At 36.1% G+C, this 17,763-nt stretch overlaps 1 protein-coding gene and 1 long non-coding RNA gene across 3 annotated transcripts; one reads left to right on the top strand and one right to left on the bottom strand.

Moving 5' to 3' along the window:
- Positions 1-393: 393 nt before the first annotated feature.
- Positions 394-14,841, top strand: elovl1a (ELOVL fatty acid elongase 1a). Of its 2 annotated transcripts, none has more exons than XM_039677280.2 (8): positions 394-550; positions 9,837-9,928; positions 10,126-10,316; positions 10,811-10,891; positions 11,364-11,420; positions 12,437-12,542; positions 13,123-13,262; positions 14,096-14,841. In XM_039677280.2, exons 2-8 carry the CDS (start codon positions 9,868-9,870, stop codon positions 14,405-14,407), a joined length of 948 nt encoding a protein of 315 aa, XP_039533214.2. In that variant the 5' UTR covers positions 394-550; positions 9,837-9,867; the 3' UTR covers positions 14,408-14,841. The 2 variants fall into 2 exon arrangements, with proteins under 2 accessions (XP_039533214.2, XP_039533211.2); XM_039677277.2 differs by lacking the exon at positions 394-550 and adding an exon at positions 6,492-6,818.
- On the bottom strand, positions 1,422-11,803 carry LOC120482710 (uncharacterized). The gene is made up of 3 exons (XR_005623484.2): positions 11,667-11,803; positions 4,081-4,178; positions 1,422-2,563 (listed from the first exon to the last, which is right to left on the bottom strand). It is a non-coding gene; the product is annotated as an uncharacterized LOC120482710 (long non-coding RNA).
- Positions 14,842-17,763: the final 2,922 nt, after the last annotated feature.

Here is a 17,763-nt window from a genome sequence, read left to right as displayed (position 1 = left end):
GTTTTCAATATTGATGATAATAAGAGGAAATGTTTCTTGATTATCAAATCAAAATAATAGAATGACTTCTGAAGGGATCATGAGACACAACACTGGGGTAATGATGCTGAAAATTCATACATATCTATGTTTATATATATTATCCTATTTAGGCCATCGATTCTGACTACTTATAATTGAATAATACTTGTTTTCAGGTACTTTGTTTTAGACTGTTTGTGGAAAGTGTACTTTTTTTTCCCTGTATTACAGCGACGCCTACTGGGTGTCACTTACAACACAATACCGGAGTAGCAGCAGCACACAGAGACCATTCAGCTCATCAAAGTCATATATATTGATTTTTATAATAACGCTTATCCGTATAAATCATGTTGAATGGCTCTCATTATAAACAACTCTTTAAAGGTGTCCTGATACAAACTTATTGACACAATAAATTAAAAGAAATTTCTCAGAAAATAATGGATACAAAAACAATCCAGATTCCAGATTCCAGACCTTCCGGACAACCAGACCGCTTCCTGCATCATGACGCTTGAATGATCAGGTGGGAATTTGATGTATCTTTTGTAAATGTAAACTTTTACGTAATTTATACTGCAAATTGACATTCGTGGCTTTTACAATACTGTATCAGCAAGGTAATAGGCCTACATCACAAATGGGTTAAATATTTTGCCTTGTTGCCTTGCCTAACTCGGTGAACTCTGGTGACCTGTGTATGAACCCACGATGCACTTTCCACAAAATGTTTTTCAGTCAATTAATTTAAAATGCAAGAAAATTCGTGGTATTTTCTTTATTTTCATCTCTCTGAATGTAGAATAGTCTTCTTACTTTTTACTTTCTTCTAAAATCACAGATAACTGGCTAATTAACATTACCATGTGACACTTGGAACACTAATAATGTAACTTAACAGTTTCTTGAGTAAATTTTTGAGTGCTGATGGATTTGGATTGAGTTTTAGGTGGTAGAGGTGTTACAGATTTGAAGAACTGCATCTTTTAAGTTCATTAAGTGCTCAGTTGCTTTTCAGACTTAAATGTTTCTCAGATTCAGCAAATGTTACTATGTCTTTTGCAGTGGTGAAAAGAGTATGAAGAAATTTGCTGTCAACTCACACATGTAGGCTATGATTAATGTCCTCTTTTCTGGAAAATCCAGCTTAAGCTGGCCTTTGTGTTCTAGAACGTTCTAGCTGGTTTTTAGCTGGTCTAAGTAGCAACCCATGTCCTACTATCAAGCGTGACCACTTGCTGGTTTTGGTTCTGGGACCAGTACTGCCTTTCAGATTCATAAGAAAGTTTAACTTTACTGCTTTAAAGTCACTATGAAATCAAAATCAAAATGTACTATTGTAATTTTTTTTATGGAATTACAGTATTTTTTCTTATAAATGATTTATCTGTGCTCATAATATTTTGGAATACACGTTTATTAATCAAATAATTCTTCTCTGATGATGTTTTTACTGGGTTTACTGTCACTCACATGAGATCAACCAATAGCAAACCATAACCATCTTATCAATTCCTGAAACCAGGTTTTGCCCTATACATTTTTTTTCTTTTTTTTTCTTTTCAAAAAGCCGTTTTATTCAGATTATGGAAGCTTGTTTCTGCCACTGAATAAAAAAAAAGGTAATTGCGACTATTTATCTCACAATTTTGTCTTTTTTTTCTCTCACAATTGGGAGTGTCACTTTACAGTTGTACATCTCTCAATTCTGACTTTTGTTTTCAGAGTTTCAGAGTTCATATAAGCTCAATTGCAAGTTATAAAGCCATTATTGCTTGATATAAACTGCCATTTCTGACTTTTTTTTCCTCACTATTCTGAGTTGATATCTCATGATTCTGACGTCTTTGCTCAGAATTGTGAGATATAAGCTTAAAAATTCTTAAGCTCTCACAATTCTGACTTTAACTCACAATTGTGAGTTAATATAATGTAATTCTGACTCTTTTTTTTTCTACTCCGAATTGCGAGTTTATTACTCCCATTACTGAATTTATAACTTGCAATTGTGCTTATATCACGCAATTCTAAAAAAAAAGGGCAGAATCGAGAGATGCCTTTCTTATGATTTATTCTGTGGCCGACCCAAGATTCCATACTCTGGCACATGTCACAATAGGGGAAAAAAATATCACAACTTCCGTTTCATGCTGACTTTTGCAATGCTTAAAGTGGTGTGGCGGATTTTCTTAGAAGACATTCCGTGAAGAAAGAAAACATTCCGTGAAGATAGAAAACATTCCGTGTGTTCTAGTGACATAATCGCTTTGGGTCGCTGATGACGTTGCTGCATAAATGTTGAGTGAGGTGTGGATCTCTGTTCTCAGTGGTTGCAGTCGTCAGACATCCTCTTTGCTCTTCTGACTGAGTTCATTATTCATTCATGGTGTTGTATTACTGAAGTTTCAGTTGGTGACGTTTTTAATGGTGGCTGTGTTTGCGTTGATTGACACGGCTACTCCAATATCTGTTGTTCACAGTGATTTACAAGATTTCAGATCAAGTGAAGTGTTGCAAAATTGAGGTTGTGCAATAGAACCTGTGAATTGAACAAAGTGTCTTTTAGATGACATCAATTCATTTGGCTAAAATTAAAAATCCACTGTAATGCCTAAATAGTTAGAATAAACAACAAATGCATAAACATGTGACTTGCTAACTAATTTAAACGGCATGATTGGAGCTTTATGACTTTAAGAGATCACAAAATGATAATTTTCCACACTAGAGAACTATTTAAAATGAACTAGCAAAAAATGTGATTTAAAAGAAACCATGATCATTTACATAACCTAATACACCTTCTCTTATACACTACCGTTAAGTTAGTGAAATTAATACTTTTATTCAGATAAAGACATTTATAATATTAGAGAGGATTTCTATTTCAAATAAATTTTGATCTTTTGAACTGTCTATTCATCAAAGTATCCTGGAAAAAAATTCACAGTTTCCACATAAATATAAAAATCAGCCTATTAAAATAAATTCTGAAATCTTTTTTATTGTATTTTTAAATAAATGAACCATGGGTAAGCATAGAAATTATGGTGTGCATCAAAAACATTAAAAAAAATCTTACAGAATAGGCTACCAACCCCAAACTTTTGAATTATAGTGTATATTTATATTAATTCCTCCTAAAATCTTTGTTGATAGAAAAAAAAATCCATTGAAATGTCAAATGTATACACAAAAAATGTCGCATTTAAATAGATAAAATAATTAAAATCTTAGTGTTTAGGAGTCTTAGTTCTCAATTTTTAACAAATATTTAAAGATAAATCTAATGTGTGTTATCAGTCCCTATCATTTACAATCCAACTTTTACCTTTAGTGGTTTATGAGCTACTTAAATTTGCCCGAAAAAGAAATCTAGAAAGAAACTGTCCAGTTTCACTACTTGTTTTTAGGGAATAATAGTGGTTATTCCCTCTATACAATTTAAAGGATGTCTTATTTTGAGCCAGTGTGAGACTGATACTGAATGGAATCAGTCATCATTTCTATTCAGAATCTGCTGATGTGTCTGTATTAGCACATGAATGCAGACCAGCACCCTCCTGTTTCTGAAAGTCTCTCACCAGCATCATAGCAGCTCTTATGGATAGCTTCCATTCAGGTCTAGTCATCAGTTTGATTCCTGAAAACACGCCCATTTAATGTAATTCGAGATTACATTAATTCAGTTTTCAGTCACAAGGGCTGGAACGAGAAGCAAAGGTTTATTCAGTAGAGTAACGAGAGAAATGAGAGATGGCTGATTCTTTAAATTGAATCATGTCTGACCAATTGTGCTCTCAGATTCTCCGGGGTCATTAGTGTATAAGTTTCCTTGTTCAGTTTGACCTACAATTTGAGTATAGCTGTGGTTTGGGTTGACATCCTTTATTTTCTTGGTTTAGGTGTGTTGAGGACAGTTCTTCTAACACGCATTATTGGCTAAACGAAAGAGATCTTCTAAAAATGTACATATTCTGAGTATCTATGGGATGGTAGTCATTTATCAATACATCTAACTGCATAATTGTGTATTATGAAACATTTGGTGTCTACCTGATCTCCATCATTGCTATGGCTGGCGACGCAATTGATCAAATGTCCAATGTGATGTAGAAGTTGGTTTTCTGTCTGAAGTTGATGCATAAATAGTACTGGAAAGGGAAACGATGGGGAAAAATACTGTAGGTCAGAGGTCACCAGATGATGCCAAATAGACAGTCATGTTTATCTCGGTCAGTCAGGTATTGGGTGAAAGTACAGTGAAGGAAATGTATATGATCCTCCGGTATAAAGAATAAGGTGATGATAACCATCTGGAATGTAACAAGAATTCCTGTGAGTGCAACTTATCGTCACACAAAGAAAATCGCACCTCTATTGATTGACAGGACAAATAAAAAAGTTTCCTAAAGCATCAAATCACCAAATTAGATTGATTTATGAAGGATCATGTGAAAAGACTTGCCATCATAGGAATAAATTACATTTTAAAATATATTATAATAGAAACGGTTATCTTAAAATGTAATAATATTTACTATTTTTTGATCAAATAAATGCAACCTTGGTGGGCAGCAAAACATTAAAATGATATAGTTTTGTGTGTTGGATTACATAAATAGGTTTAGAACACCAATCTCGGTTAAGTAATAGCATAAAATATAAGATTATCAGGGGATGCCTGCCATGCCACCCCTGTCAGAAATCCACCCCTTCAAGTGGTGTGGTTTTTAATATCGCAGAATCAAACTGAATGTTATCTGCGGATTCTTTTTTTTTATCACGCCATCTGGTAGCAACAGTAGTCTAATGTTCTCATAAGTGAAATACTTACACATTTTGAGGCTCAATATGAACGTATTAATGAGTATATTTCGAACTTTATTGGTATAACGGGCTCTTTAAAATTGAATCAAGAACCCTAAGGTCCTATATTGAACAGCGTTGAACCTTTTGTCTAAGAGTCTTTTATCCATATATGTGTGAAGGTATATAATTGGATGCTTATTTCTGATTGTCTTATTGACTTATCTCTTGATTGGCTCAGCGTTTGTCCCCAACCACAGGAAGTTCAGACAACTAGTTATAACAATATCAGAGCTTTTACTGTAGAAAGGGGTGTTTTAGTCTAAAACGATCAATGCTAAGATTACCAAGGTCAGAATATGTATTTATGTAGACGTGAAACACGATATTGGCATGACAGTCAGCGTGTCAGTTCTCAAACTGCTTTTTGTGTCAGAGAAAATGGTTCGAGCTCAGAGACTCCCCACTCATGTCGGGATTTTTGTCATTCTTCACCTCCTCCCGGACTGCTACAAGAATGCGTCAGTTTGAGGATCCCACACCCTGTCCTCAACGTCTGAGGAACGGGTCAGACCAGTGCTACGGGAATCCATTGAAACTGACTGGTAGTGTCCCTGTGTATAGTGCCACAAGGACCATAGTGTCTCAGAGCTAGAGGGCTCACTGATATAGACATAGATATATATCTGATATGTCTGTCGGCTGTTGCTGTTATGATTTAAAACATCATGGTACAGCACATCTAGCTAGAGATTTAAATATAGTCTCAGATTAGCCATTAGTGTAACACATTAACACGTGAAATTAAATTGATTCAATTACACTATATCAAGATGGAGGTTTTCTTAGAGAAGGGTGGCTACAATGTAAAGTTTTGTTATTGTTAACTAAAGCTATTAAAATATATTTTATGTTCATAGAAATAAAGCTGAAATCTAAAATGTAAAAATTAGATTTAAAAAAAATGCCTTGGCAAATAATTGAAATATAATAAGTTGGAAGTACTAGATTTACTAAAACTAAATTTGAAACATGAATGACTAAAAATAATATGAAAAATGTAACTTTTCCACATGATCTTATGTGTTATTGTTAGCTAAAGCTATTAAAATTTTATGTTCTTTGAATTAAAGTATGTAGAATTAAAGTAAATTAATGTAAAAATTAGATGAAAAAATGCAAATAATTAAAATATAATAAGTTGGAAGTACTAAATTTATGAAATAATATGAAATAACAGTAATAAAAAACACTTACACTAACACTTATTCTACACACATTATGGTTTATTTTATTTATTTACTATACCCTGTCGTTTATTTAAAATATCAGGTATATGAAAAATATCTTATATATATATATACTATACCCTTTATTTTTCTTTTTCATATGTTGCCTATATATTTCCATTTCCATATGTCTTTGCATATAGGCCCATATTTGTGACCCAAGGGAAACAAAAGACTTTTCATTGTTGAGCAGTCTCTGCTCAATTCTCGCCTACTTCCACTGCATAATAAAAACCTAACCAGTATTGGAGCCAATCAGTGTCCAGCCTCACTCTAGAGAGAGCCAATCATTGAGTTTTGAGGTGGGTTTCAGAGGGCGGTTCCTGCCAGTTGAATGCAGGCTACAGTCCCGAAACCAGGTGGGTGTTGTCTCTTTTCAATGAGCTGCTGCTCAGGTTTATATTAGGCACTGGGAGTGACTCCTCTGAGCGTGGCCCGTCTCTGCCTTGGCAAAACTCCCACTGGCCTGTCATTTATTCCATCACTGGGGGAAACGGCTGTGATTGAGGGCCGCTTAAAGAAAGGATAAGGACACTGAAAAGAACTAAAGTTCAGAGACTGCTTACTTGGGTCTGTCATCCATTTATTTGCCCCTGTGGGGCAGTATTTTTTTTTTATATATATATATATTTTTAACTATATTTATTTATTTATTTTTGGCTGGGTTGACTGACTGTATCAACAGAAAGACAACAGGTAAGCTTAAAACATACTTTTGTATTGTTTGTAGGCTGTATTATGAGCATGAGTCCTTCACTCTCTTCTATCAAATTCTTTCTTGGGATAATTTTCTCCTTATTTAGGTGACTGAGAAGTGTGATGAGACATTTGATCTGGTCAGCTTAACCACCTTTGAAACTCTGTGTGTGTGTGTGTATCTTCTGTTTATGATTATGTTTTCTGTGTTGGATTGACTGTCGACGTGACTGTTTAGTGATGTTGTCATTGGCAGTTCCTGTCTAGTGAGTTAATCTGATTCTATGACAGGATAGATATCTATGTTTCTCCACCTCACCAGTTTGACTGGCTTTTCACTATTGCACTATTCATTGGAGTTTAGGTTGTACAGATGACATCAGCTTTGTGTTGATTCTAAAAGTGAGAGGACAGTAAGAATTTTAGTAGATTTTTTGATTACAACAAATGTGTGTCTCCCTCATGTGTCTTTATGATGGTTCTATTCTCTTCTGATGAAGCAGGTGGTGATGCATTAGATGTGTAGGCAGAGAAACAGTGAAGGGTCTGTTTAGTGTGCTTTGTCATCCTATCCTATCCTATCCTATCCTATCCTATTGTTTCACGGACAAGGCTTAAGCTAGTCCCAGACTAAAATGCATGCTTGAGCTGTTTTAACTGAAAGCAACTTGCACTGATCTTAAAATATGTCACTGCCATTAAAGGAGTAGTTCACTTTGAAAAAAACATTTGCTGATAATTTACTCGCCCCCATGTCATCCAAGATATCCATGTCTTTCTTATTTCAGTGGAAAAGAAATTAAGGTTTTTGATGAAAACATTCCTGGATTTTTCTCCATATAATGCACTTTACTGGGAACCAAACGGTTCAAGGTCCAAAAGACCGTTTCAGTGCAAACTGTTCAAGGGGCTTTGAACGATTCCAGACGATGAATAAGGGTCTTATCAAGCGAAATGATCGATCAATTTAAAAAAAAAAAGTTTAAGTTTTATAAGCTCAAATGGTCGCCTTGCTCTGTTCTGTGATGCGCGTTCGTGACTCTCCTGTTCGAACTCGTTCATCAAAATGAACAAATCTTTTCCTGAGTCAATTCGTTCATTTCGTTCGTTGAATGAACCAAATGACACGAAAAAAGATTTGTTCATTTTGATAAACGAGTTCGAACAGGAGAGTCACGAACGCGCATCACAGAACAGAGCAAGGCGAGCATTTTAGTTTATAAAACTTCAACTTTGTTATTTTTTTTTTTAAATGAGCGATTGTTTCGCTTGATAAGGCCCTTATTCATCGTCTGGAATAGTTTAAAGCCCTTTGAACAGTTTGCAGTTTGCACTGAAACTGTCTTTGAGATTTTTAACCGTTTGGTTACCAGTAATGTGCATAACATGGAGAAAAAACAGATGTGAAATACTTTTGGAAAGTTGATGTGCTGCTAAACTATTGTTGTCTCTTTTGAATTAGACATTTTTCAAATTTTTATGCAATTATGCATGCAGAACTTCATATAAGAGACCTCATGGTATATTTGTAGAAAGTACTATAATAGTACTAATATTTGTATTGTACGTGTAGTAATACATGCTATATTTGTTGTCTCTTATATTTGTACAATAAAAAAGTGTACCTATAGTTATGTATTAATATTTTATTCATTAAAAAACAAAAATGTGACCGGATGACCATTTAGAATAAACTAGTGAAGGCAAAATGTTGACACCTGATCAATTACAGGACTGATTTCCCTTATACATATGTGTGATTACTACCAGTGTTGGGAGTAACGCATTACAAAAGTAATACATTACAGTAACATATTACTTTTTGCTGTAACGCAGTAGTGTAAGGCATTACTAATCAATTTTCAGTAATATTTTACTCGTTACATGTTCAGTGAGGCTTGTATTACAGTTGTATTACAGTGTATTGTCTGCTTTTACTTCTTAAAGACAACAGACTATGTGAAAGTTTTAAAGCAGTCTTTTAGTGCCAGTTCAGAGCGGTCGCGTCTGTAACATTGTTTTTTCCTCATAAATACGAACACGAAAACTAAAATAAAATGAATATTTTAAGTTATATGGAGACTGGAGAGCCAACCCTTCCTCATCCGATTTGCGCAGTGTAATTAACAGAATTACAAAAAATATATTTTGCCTCCTATTTTTTTGTCACGCATGAATGTGTGTCTTTTCCTTAATATTAAAAATAAAACATAGACTGATATTTGTCTAATGTCTGGAGTCCTTTAAGGAAGTAGCCTATATACGTTTCAATACATGTATTTTCTGAGAATTTTTATTTCAAGTTTTGACTGCAAATGTCATCATGTCCATAATGCTGGACTTCCCCAATTTTAAATAATTTATCCTCAACTAGTTTTGTGGTGTAGGTCCACGTATTTTATAATGTTAACTTCAAATAATACTAATAGCCTAATTTAAAGATAAGGCAGCATTGGATATGGACGGTAAGGAGAATAACGCTGGAGTTGGAAGAGGTGTGTCGCGATTCTGTAGGTTCGTTGATCTGAGTCGTGTGGCGAATCGCGATTTCGGTTTCATATTGCATATCGTTACAGCCCAAAAGTTAAGTTCTACTTAGTTATTTTGGTGAAAGTAACTCAAAAGTAATACATGAGTAATGTAACGCATTACAATTCTGGGACAGTAATATTGTAAGGTAATTAATTACTTTTAAATAACAGTAACAAGTAATACCTAATGTATTACAGTTTGGAAGTAACTTGCACAACACTGATTACTACACATATTATAGTACACTCAATTGTATAGTTGATAATCGTAATAGTTTGGCTTTGGTAACACCATGAGCCACTCAGGTTGGGCTTTGTATCCTGTTCACATGGCCAGCTGTTTCTTGTTTGCTTTTGCTGGGCTGCCATTGTTGACTCAGACTCCACTGTCCTCCTGATAACGGCATATTTCTCTGACCAACCCTTTGCTAGCTGGATTATCATTGTTTGCTTGCCTAGTTTTAACACATTTACTTATGCCCTCCAGTTTATTGGTTGCCTGAAGAAATAAAGACAAGATGTTTCAAGAGGTGTATTCGAGCGTCATGGGGTTCTACGACTTTCTTCTGAAAAGAACTGGTAAGCGTTCAATGCATCAAGCTTTTTAGATAAGCAAAAACCACTAATATCAACTGGCTTATGTGTTATGCTATTAAAAACCATTTCAAATTTATTGTAAACAGCACTAGAGTTTGGCCACTAGTAGAATCTACTTTAGAAAGATGTAATACAGGCTTGTTTCATGTGGCTGATTGGTTGATTTGTGATTTTCTCAGATGCCAGAGTGCGTGATTATCCGCTGATGCAGAGTCCAATTCAGATGACGGTCATCTTGCTGGGATACGTCTTCTTCGTTTTATGTGTGGGACCACGATACATGGCCAATCGCAAACCTTTCAGCCTCAAAACAACTATGATTGTCTATAACTTCTCTATGGTGGCCTTCAACTCCTATATTGTTTATGAGGTAGGAAACCTTTACATTTTTTTTGTGTGTGTTTGGGAGAGTAACTAAACTTATTCATGTACCTGAACTGATGTCTTTGAGGAGAACTGTTAGAGATTCAAAGTGAAAATTTGCTCACGGTACATTAGTATTTCTTCTGTAGATCACAAAAGGATATGTTTAGCAGAATCTGCAAGTTACTCTTTTTCATTTAATGAAAGTGAATGATGCCAATAGGCTCATAAAAGTATCATAAAAGCAGACGTGACAACATTATGGTCCATTTTTATGATACTATTATGGTGCTTTTTTGAGCTATGGGCATAATTCACTTTCTTATATGAAAAAGAGCAGCGTGAGCATTCTGATAAACGTCTTTTGTGTTCCACAGATGAAAGTAAATCAGATGTTTGGAAAGACATGAGCGTGAGTAAATTATGACAGAAGAGAAAAGATGAACAAACCATGTTATTGTGCTTTTGTGTAATTTTTTTCGATATGTCTGACACTTATAGTTCTTGATGTCTGGCTGGGGAACAACGTACACTTGGAGATGTGATCTCTGTGACACCACCAACAGTCCTCAAGCTCTCAGAGTAAGTTTGTTTCATTCAAACATGTTATGTTATTGGAAGAAATTAATACTTTTATTCAGACGGAATACATTCAATTGCTCAAATTATATTTCCAATTACTGCTTGTTCTTTAAAATTTCTATTCATCAAAGAATTCTAATTAAAAAGCCTCACGGTTTCCACAAAAATAGTAAGCAACACAACTGTAGTAAGCTATATTGTTTCTGAGCATCAAATCAGCAAATAAAAAGGATTTCTGAAGGATCATGTGACACTGAAAATTGGACTAATTCAGCTTTGCCATCACAGGGATAAATTATATTTTAAAATATAATATTATAAAATAGAAATTTAAATGGTAATAATATTGCTAGTTATGGTGTTTTTGATCAAATAAATCCAGACATGGTGAACATATTTGAAATATCTTACAAACTCAAAACTTTTGAATGGTAATGCATATTACTAATTGTGTTTGTCCTTATATCCCCAGATGGTTCGAGCAGCCTGGTTATTCTATTTCTCCAAATATGTTGAACTTCTAGATACAGTAAGAATAATTTGTCTCCATGCCTTAAAGGGGTCATGAACTGGCTTTTAAAATGTTATTATATTGTTGTCTGAGGTCAACTTAAGACGTTCGTATGAATAAGTAATAGGCTATTTTGTACCCAAGTTGTGAGCCTTCCTGAAAAACAGTCGGTTTTTATGGGCGTGTCGCACTGAAGACTTGGAAATAAACGCCTATTGCTGTGAGTGGATAATAGTTTTGCATGTTATAATGAGTTTAACTCACCCGCCGGTGTATGTGGGGGAAAACGTCCAATGTTGTCAAATGGCAACCGGATTCGCCCATACATGTTCAACCAAGAGTCCGTGTGTTGCACAATTCCTGTCAGATCCAATATAGACGGCACAGCACGTTCTTGACTCTTAATCTCTGCGGTCTGCAAATCCAGTCTTGTTTACAAAACTATCCTCAGTGAAATGAAGCGAACAGACGACGATGTTTTACCCTCATCAGCTGGAACGTCATTAAAAATAAAGTTTATCCATGAAGTCCTATTGGAATCCAGAGGAAGCTGATGCAGCGACTGTCTTCTTCCACAACCAGGCGCTGCACAATATTCTGTATTGCTCGTTAGATCGATCCGGTTTGTCGTCACGAGGTAGGCACGTAGGCTACTTAGCTATGCGCCTAATGCGCGAATCGGTGGGCGGGGCTAAACCGGCCTAGGCGTTGATCTTCTTCTGCGGGGGTGGTGTTTTAACCCCTTCGACGTCATAGTTTCCCACTTTTCGTTTTCAACGAGACGTTTTCAGAGGCTGGTGTAAATAAATGCTTTTATTGGACTAACAAGGACATTTTCAGTTCTGAAACTTACAGGATATTCTTATATGATAACCTCTTAGATATCAAAAGCTCAAGGAAAATTTGATTTCTCAGTTCATCACCCCTTTAAATTTGTGTGTTTTAATGCTGTATTTAGAATAGGATATGCAAAGACATCTGGCACTATATACAGTAGCTTCCAAGAGTTAACAAGAACTTTGTCTGTGATCCAGGTGTTTTTTGTGTTGAGAAAGAAGCACAGTCAGGTGACGTTCCTCCATATCTTCCATCATTCCATCTTGCCCTGGACCTGGTGGTGGGGCATCACTCTTACTCCTGGTGAGTCTATCAACACTATAGTAGTCACTGACCAGCAAGCAATAGCCATCTTTTCACTGTCTAGGTTAACTTATAGACCCGATATAGTCCAGCTATGAGTAACCCACTTCTTGCCAAAATAACCTTGAATCTGGTTTCATGTCGTTTTTGGTATTGTGTGATATGTATAATATTCCATCATGTAAGCAAATTCAACAGTGATTACAAGGTGTTTGTTTTCATGACTTTAACATGTTCTATGCATAGTCTGTGCGTCTATATGTCTATACTTGGGCTTTTCACTGACAGCCTAATTTCTGACGTCTATTAGACGTCTTTTAAATGCAAAATTGCCTGCTGGGTACTTTAATAGATCAGTAGTTATTAACTGGTTTTGCTTCAAGACTCAAATAGGATTAAACTGTTTTTTCATATGAAAATAAAAAAGCCTGTGAAATTAGGGGCCATTATTTGTTCCTACAAAAGACGTTTCTTTTCTGCATGTTGGCAAAGTATAAACAATGGAATAACAGGGTGTATTAACTGGTGTAAAGATGTCTAATTTCAATTACTTCCATTTATTTTCCTGTGAAAATGGCAGTCGGTGGCATGGGTTCTTTCCATGCTTTGGTGAACGCTTGTGTCCACGTCATCATGTACACCTACTACGGTCTAGCTGCTGCAGGCCCGCGCTTCCAGAAGTATCTGTGGTGGAAAAAGTACATGACAGCTATCCAACTGGTTAGTAGAAACTCATTTAAACTCTTAATCTTGTGTGATTTAACGTGAACTGCATTTGCATCGATGTGTAACCAAAATGGCACCCATAATTTGAGACTGAAGCAAAATTATCATTTATACTTGTCTTACAATTAATAATAATAATAATAATTCATCACATTTATATAGCGCCTTTCTGGACACTCAAAGCGCTTCACATAGAGAGGGGGGGGGGGTGTCCTCAACCACCATGTCCTCAACCACCAATTGTCATTACATTCGATTTATATTCCTTTCCATCAATACACGGAAGCTAACAGCGGTTGTCGGAAATGAAAAGCCGGTTACAATATCTGAATTTCAGCTCCGGAGGCTTCCTCGACACTTATATACACCGTGATACAAACAGTAACGATGGGATTAGTTTTACCATATCAATTCAAGCCTGAGTCCTTTTCTTTTGGAAGTGCATCAAAGTGCACAGGCTTTCACAGCGCAGAAAATTGTGTTTTTCCGATATGTTGACAACACGTGTTTGAGGGCGGGTAGTAGACGTTGTTTACAGACAGCCAATGAAGACCATAGGCTGACGTTATGCAAATTTGTTACAAACCTAAGTAGTAAGACTGGAGTTACTGACGACTAGTTTCAGGTGATTCAGAATCGGTTCTTTCTTTTGGGAGACAGAAACTCCACTCCATTTATCGTGCACACTGATCTTTGAAACTCTGCTGACCGTTTACATTCACAAACAGCTATATATTACACACTACATTTGAAAGATGATAAGCATTGTTGGGGCACTTTAAAATGATGGAGCTATAATTCAATTTCTTTCCATGTGTTTTCCACAGATTCAATTTGTGCTGGTGACTGTCCATATCTCTCAGTATTACTTCATGGAAAAGTGTGAATTCCAAGTTCCCCTCTTCATTCATCTCATCTTGATCTACGGCACGTTTTTCTTTATCCTCTTCTCAAACTTCTGGATCCAGGCCTACGTAAAGGGCAAGCGACTACCTGTTTCTATTGAGGACAAACCCAAACAGAATGGCATTACCACTGTGATTGAGCCTGTGGTAGTGACCAATGGCAAACACTTGGAAAACGGCAATGTGCACTACACTAATGGATTTGCCCACAATGGTAAAGTGAAGGAGGTCTAAGTTGGCCTATCAAAACATCAGAGACATGATTGTTAGATTATTTTTTTCAAATGTTAAATTTTTTTACAATTGCACGGGAGATGAAGCGGCACATTGGATCTGGCGGTGGGTCTCCCTTTCTTTGTATTTATGGATGTTGGAGGCCGGGGAGCACTATGCATGAAGAGAATTCGTCCACAGAAGTTGGCTTCGTTGACGTCGCTCTGAAACCTGATAGCATGTCTGTGGTTTAATCCGGTTGACCTTGGCTTTTTTCCTGGCATATGAGTCTCCCTGTTGTTTGCACACTGTACAGTTCTCACAAACTCAAACTTGACTGTATATAAATATTTCCTCAGTTTATAGGAAATGTATGTGTTGACCATTTTTCTAGAGTTTGATCGTAACTTATCAGTTAATAAACACTTTTTATAATAAATTGAATTTTTTTATTTGTTTTTTTGCTTAATGCTCTATTCGTGAAGTTGAAATGAAACAAAACAGTTTTTACATGGTGTGTATATATTATAATCACTCCATGCAACTTACATCCTTCCCTTGCTGGTAAAAATCACACAAAGCCTAAAAATAATACTCTTTTTTTTTTTTTTTTTTTGTCCAGAAAGCTCATATCAATGTGGAATTTTTAGCGACATCTAGCGGTTCGGTTGCGAGTTTGCACCAGGTTTGCACTAAGGGCTCAGCCCACTGCTCACGCCTCCCTTTCGAAGAAGCTACGGTTGCTAAAACGGGCAGAGCCGGCTTCAGACCGCTTTTAGCAGGGGGGCATTTATTTTCAATGGGTGGGCACTAGGTAGGTATGGGGACTTTTTTCCGATATTAGATATCCTATATTTATTATTGCTACTGCCTTTTCTGTTAGCTATTAACATGAAGTAATGCAACCCACACAATAAACACATAAAACATTACACATTGTTGCAAGACGAGCGACTCTTAAGAAATTTGATCAAGGGTTAAATAGGCCTATACAAAAAAAAAATTGCAAGACCGACTCTGACCACAGCTTTATAATAGCAAAGCTAACGAACATGTACACAGTCTCTCACTGACAGAATAGCCGTTTATATGCTATCTCAATGGCGGAAGTGAGAAAAAAAAAAGCTAAGTTACTCATCTTTATTCTGCTATGTTCTAACATAAGCATTTACATTCGTAGCCTTAAAAAAGCATCATGTAGTTACCTTTATCAAATAAAACCTTTAACACCTTTAACAAATAAAAAACACCCACAACATACACAGATATTATTCTACAATTTCCATTTACAAGAAAATATAGGCTTAAACACCTGTTTCTCCATGGCGGGGGTGAGTGACATTTCAGGACAATGGGCAGCGCAAAAACTAGGCCAACTAAACTATTAGTTTCATCACGTGACAACACATAGTGAACATTACAGTACATGCCAGTTAGATAAATAGCTACACTTACGACTCGGACTCGACTGTCTTTGGTCTCGGTCTCGACTACAACACTGCACGGTAGAAGCACCAAATACCAAAGCCGGGCTGTCGTTGTCTTGCTGTATGGGGTAATCGATGTGTAAGGAGAAACTGTGGTATTGAACCATTTTCTAATTTCCATTTTTGGAGAGTTTTCATCTGTTTACTTTGTTTTGAATGCAGGAAGCTTGTGCGGTCGCGCCAACTGAAAATCATTTCATTCAAGTATTAACGTGCGTGATTGGGGGGGCGGCAGGGGGGTTTCCTCACAGCGTCACACTGGTTTTTATGTTGGCTTTATTGTATTTTCAGCTAATGAGCCGTTTGTAGACATATATTTGTACTATTTCTCACTGAAATGTGAATTAAATTAAACTGATATTATTTTGTAAATTATATCATAATTCAATTTGGGGGGGCACAAAATACATTTGGGGGGGCATTGCCCCCTAATGCCCCCCCATAGCGCCGGCACTGAAAACGGGACAAACATCTCGTCGGCTGAGACAGCAAAGAATAGCCAGAGTAAGCCAAGAGTGTGTAACATTGTCACTGTTTCTGTACCACAGTCCATTATAAACCACATCATGGATACTGTTTACAAAGCCATAGTCAGGTGAGAATCAAGGGTTTTAATATAATTTAATATAATAATAGTAACCAGCTGATTGTCTCACAAACGTAACCAGCAGCACATTTCTCCCCACATAGCAAACCCATAATACAGCGAGGGAGCAGCTATATATTTTTTCTAACAGGGTAGTAATAGTTTAGCTGGCTAATATGAGCTGTTACTGTGGCTGAGCTGGCCGCATGAGTCCAAAGGTCGGAAGTGCGCGCGCTGTTACAATCATGTCATTTTGACGCGCGCACCTCCGCATCCCATAGATACTATTTACTACACACAATAGGCTTTTTTCTCTGATTTTGAAAACTCTTCGCGATCGACTTTAGTGATCTTAAAGTCTCTATCGTCGGGTTAGTGATTCCTGTAACGTACTGTTTTACGGTCAATGACATGAATACTAATCATCAGCTATCTCACGAACGTAACAGCACATCTATCCCCAACATAACAAACCCATAACACAGCGAGGGAGAACTTAGTTACATGAAACAATCCCAACTACATATTTTACACCACTCACAAGGGAAAAGTCACTACTCACGGAGTGTATGGCTAGCTTCCAGCTTTCCGCTACTTCTCTTTCAAGGTAGTGATGAAACGCGTGGTTCGCGTTCGGCTACCGTAGGAATATGACGTCACAACATGGCGACCTTCTTAGAAGGGGATTCCCGCGGTTATGGAGCTAATGTCTCATTCTAAGATAATAAAAACATTACGGTTAATTAAGTAAGTTCTTTATACACCATTGAAAACATAGTTATGGATGTCATATTGCATTTCTGTTAATAGATACTCAACTTTTTTACACATTGCACATTTTAATTTATATATATATATATATATATATATATATAGTAATGCAAGAGATTTTTTACTTTTAAAGTTCTAGATTTGTATCAATAAATAATATAATTTAAATCATTGTTCACATGCCTTCAATTTAAATTCAAAATAACTCTTCAATACATGATGTAATAATCAGCTCACAATATATCACATTGGGTCAATATGAGTGTCTCTGCCGACCTCTTGCGGAAAATAAATAATATAACATGATATTTCATGACTCTTGCCACTAGATGGTCTTATAGCTCTATATGGAGCAAATGAAGAGATCTTCTCCTGGTCACTTAAGTCAGTTTGTGAGTTTCTCTTCAATATGCATTCATTCACATGAAGACAACCACAAACTAGATCCATTATTTTTTCCTTTTTCTATTCATTTTTTGATTACTCAATTTAAAAAAAAAAAGGATGTTTTATTTTTTTGTATTATATTGCAC

This window comes from Pimephales promelas, chromosome 5, assembly GCF_988280905.1.
Source record: "Pimephales promelas chromosome 5, fPimPro1.hap1.1, whole genome shotgun sequence".
NCBI classification, from domain to species: domain Eukaryota; kingdom Metazoa; phylum Chordata; class Actinopteri; order Cypriniformes; family Leuciscidae; genus Pimephales; species Pimephales promelas.
Note: the sequence above shows the minus strand (reverse complement) of the source record. Positions and strands in the feature narration are given on the sequence as shown.

Bases quoted from the DNA above. Each gene is read 5' to 3' on its own strand.
- elovl1a (XM_039677280.2), top strand. From the start codon at position 9,868: ATGTTTCAAGAGGTGTATTCGAGCGTCATGGGGTTCTACGACTTTCTT. The intron at 10,892-11,363 runs GTAAGTTTGTTT...TTATATCCCCAG, and splicing joins ACAGTCCTCAAGCTCTCAGA to ATGGTTCGAGCAGCCTGGTT. The intron at 13,263-14,095 runs GTTAGTAGAAAC...TGTTTTCCACAG, and splicing joins ACATGACAGCTATCCAACTG to ATTCAATTTGTGCTGGTGAC.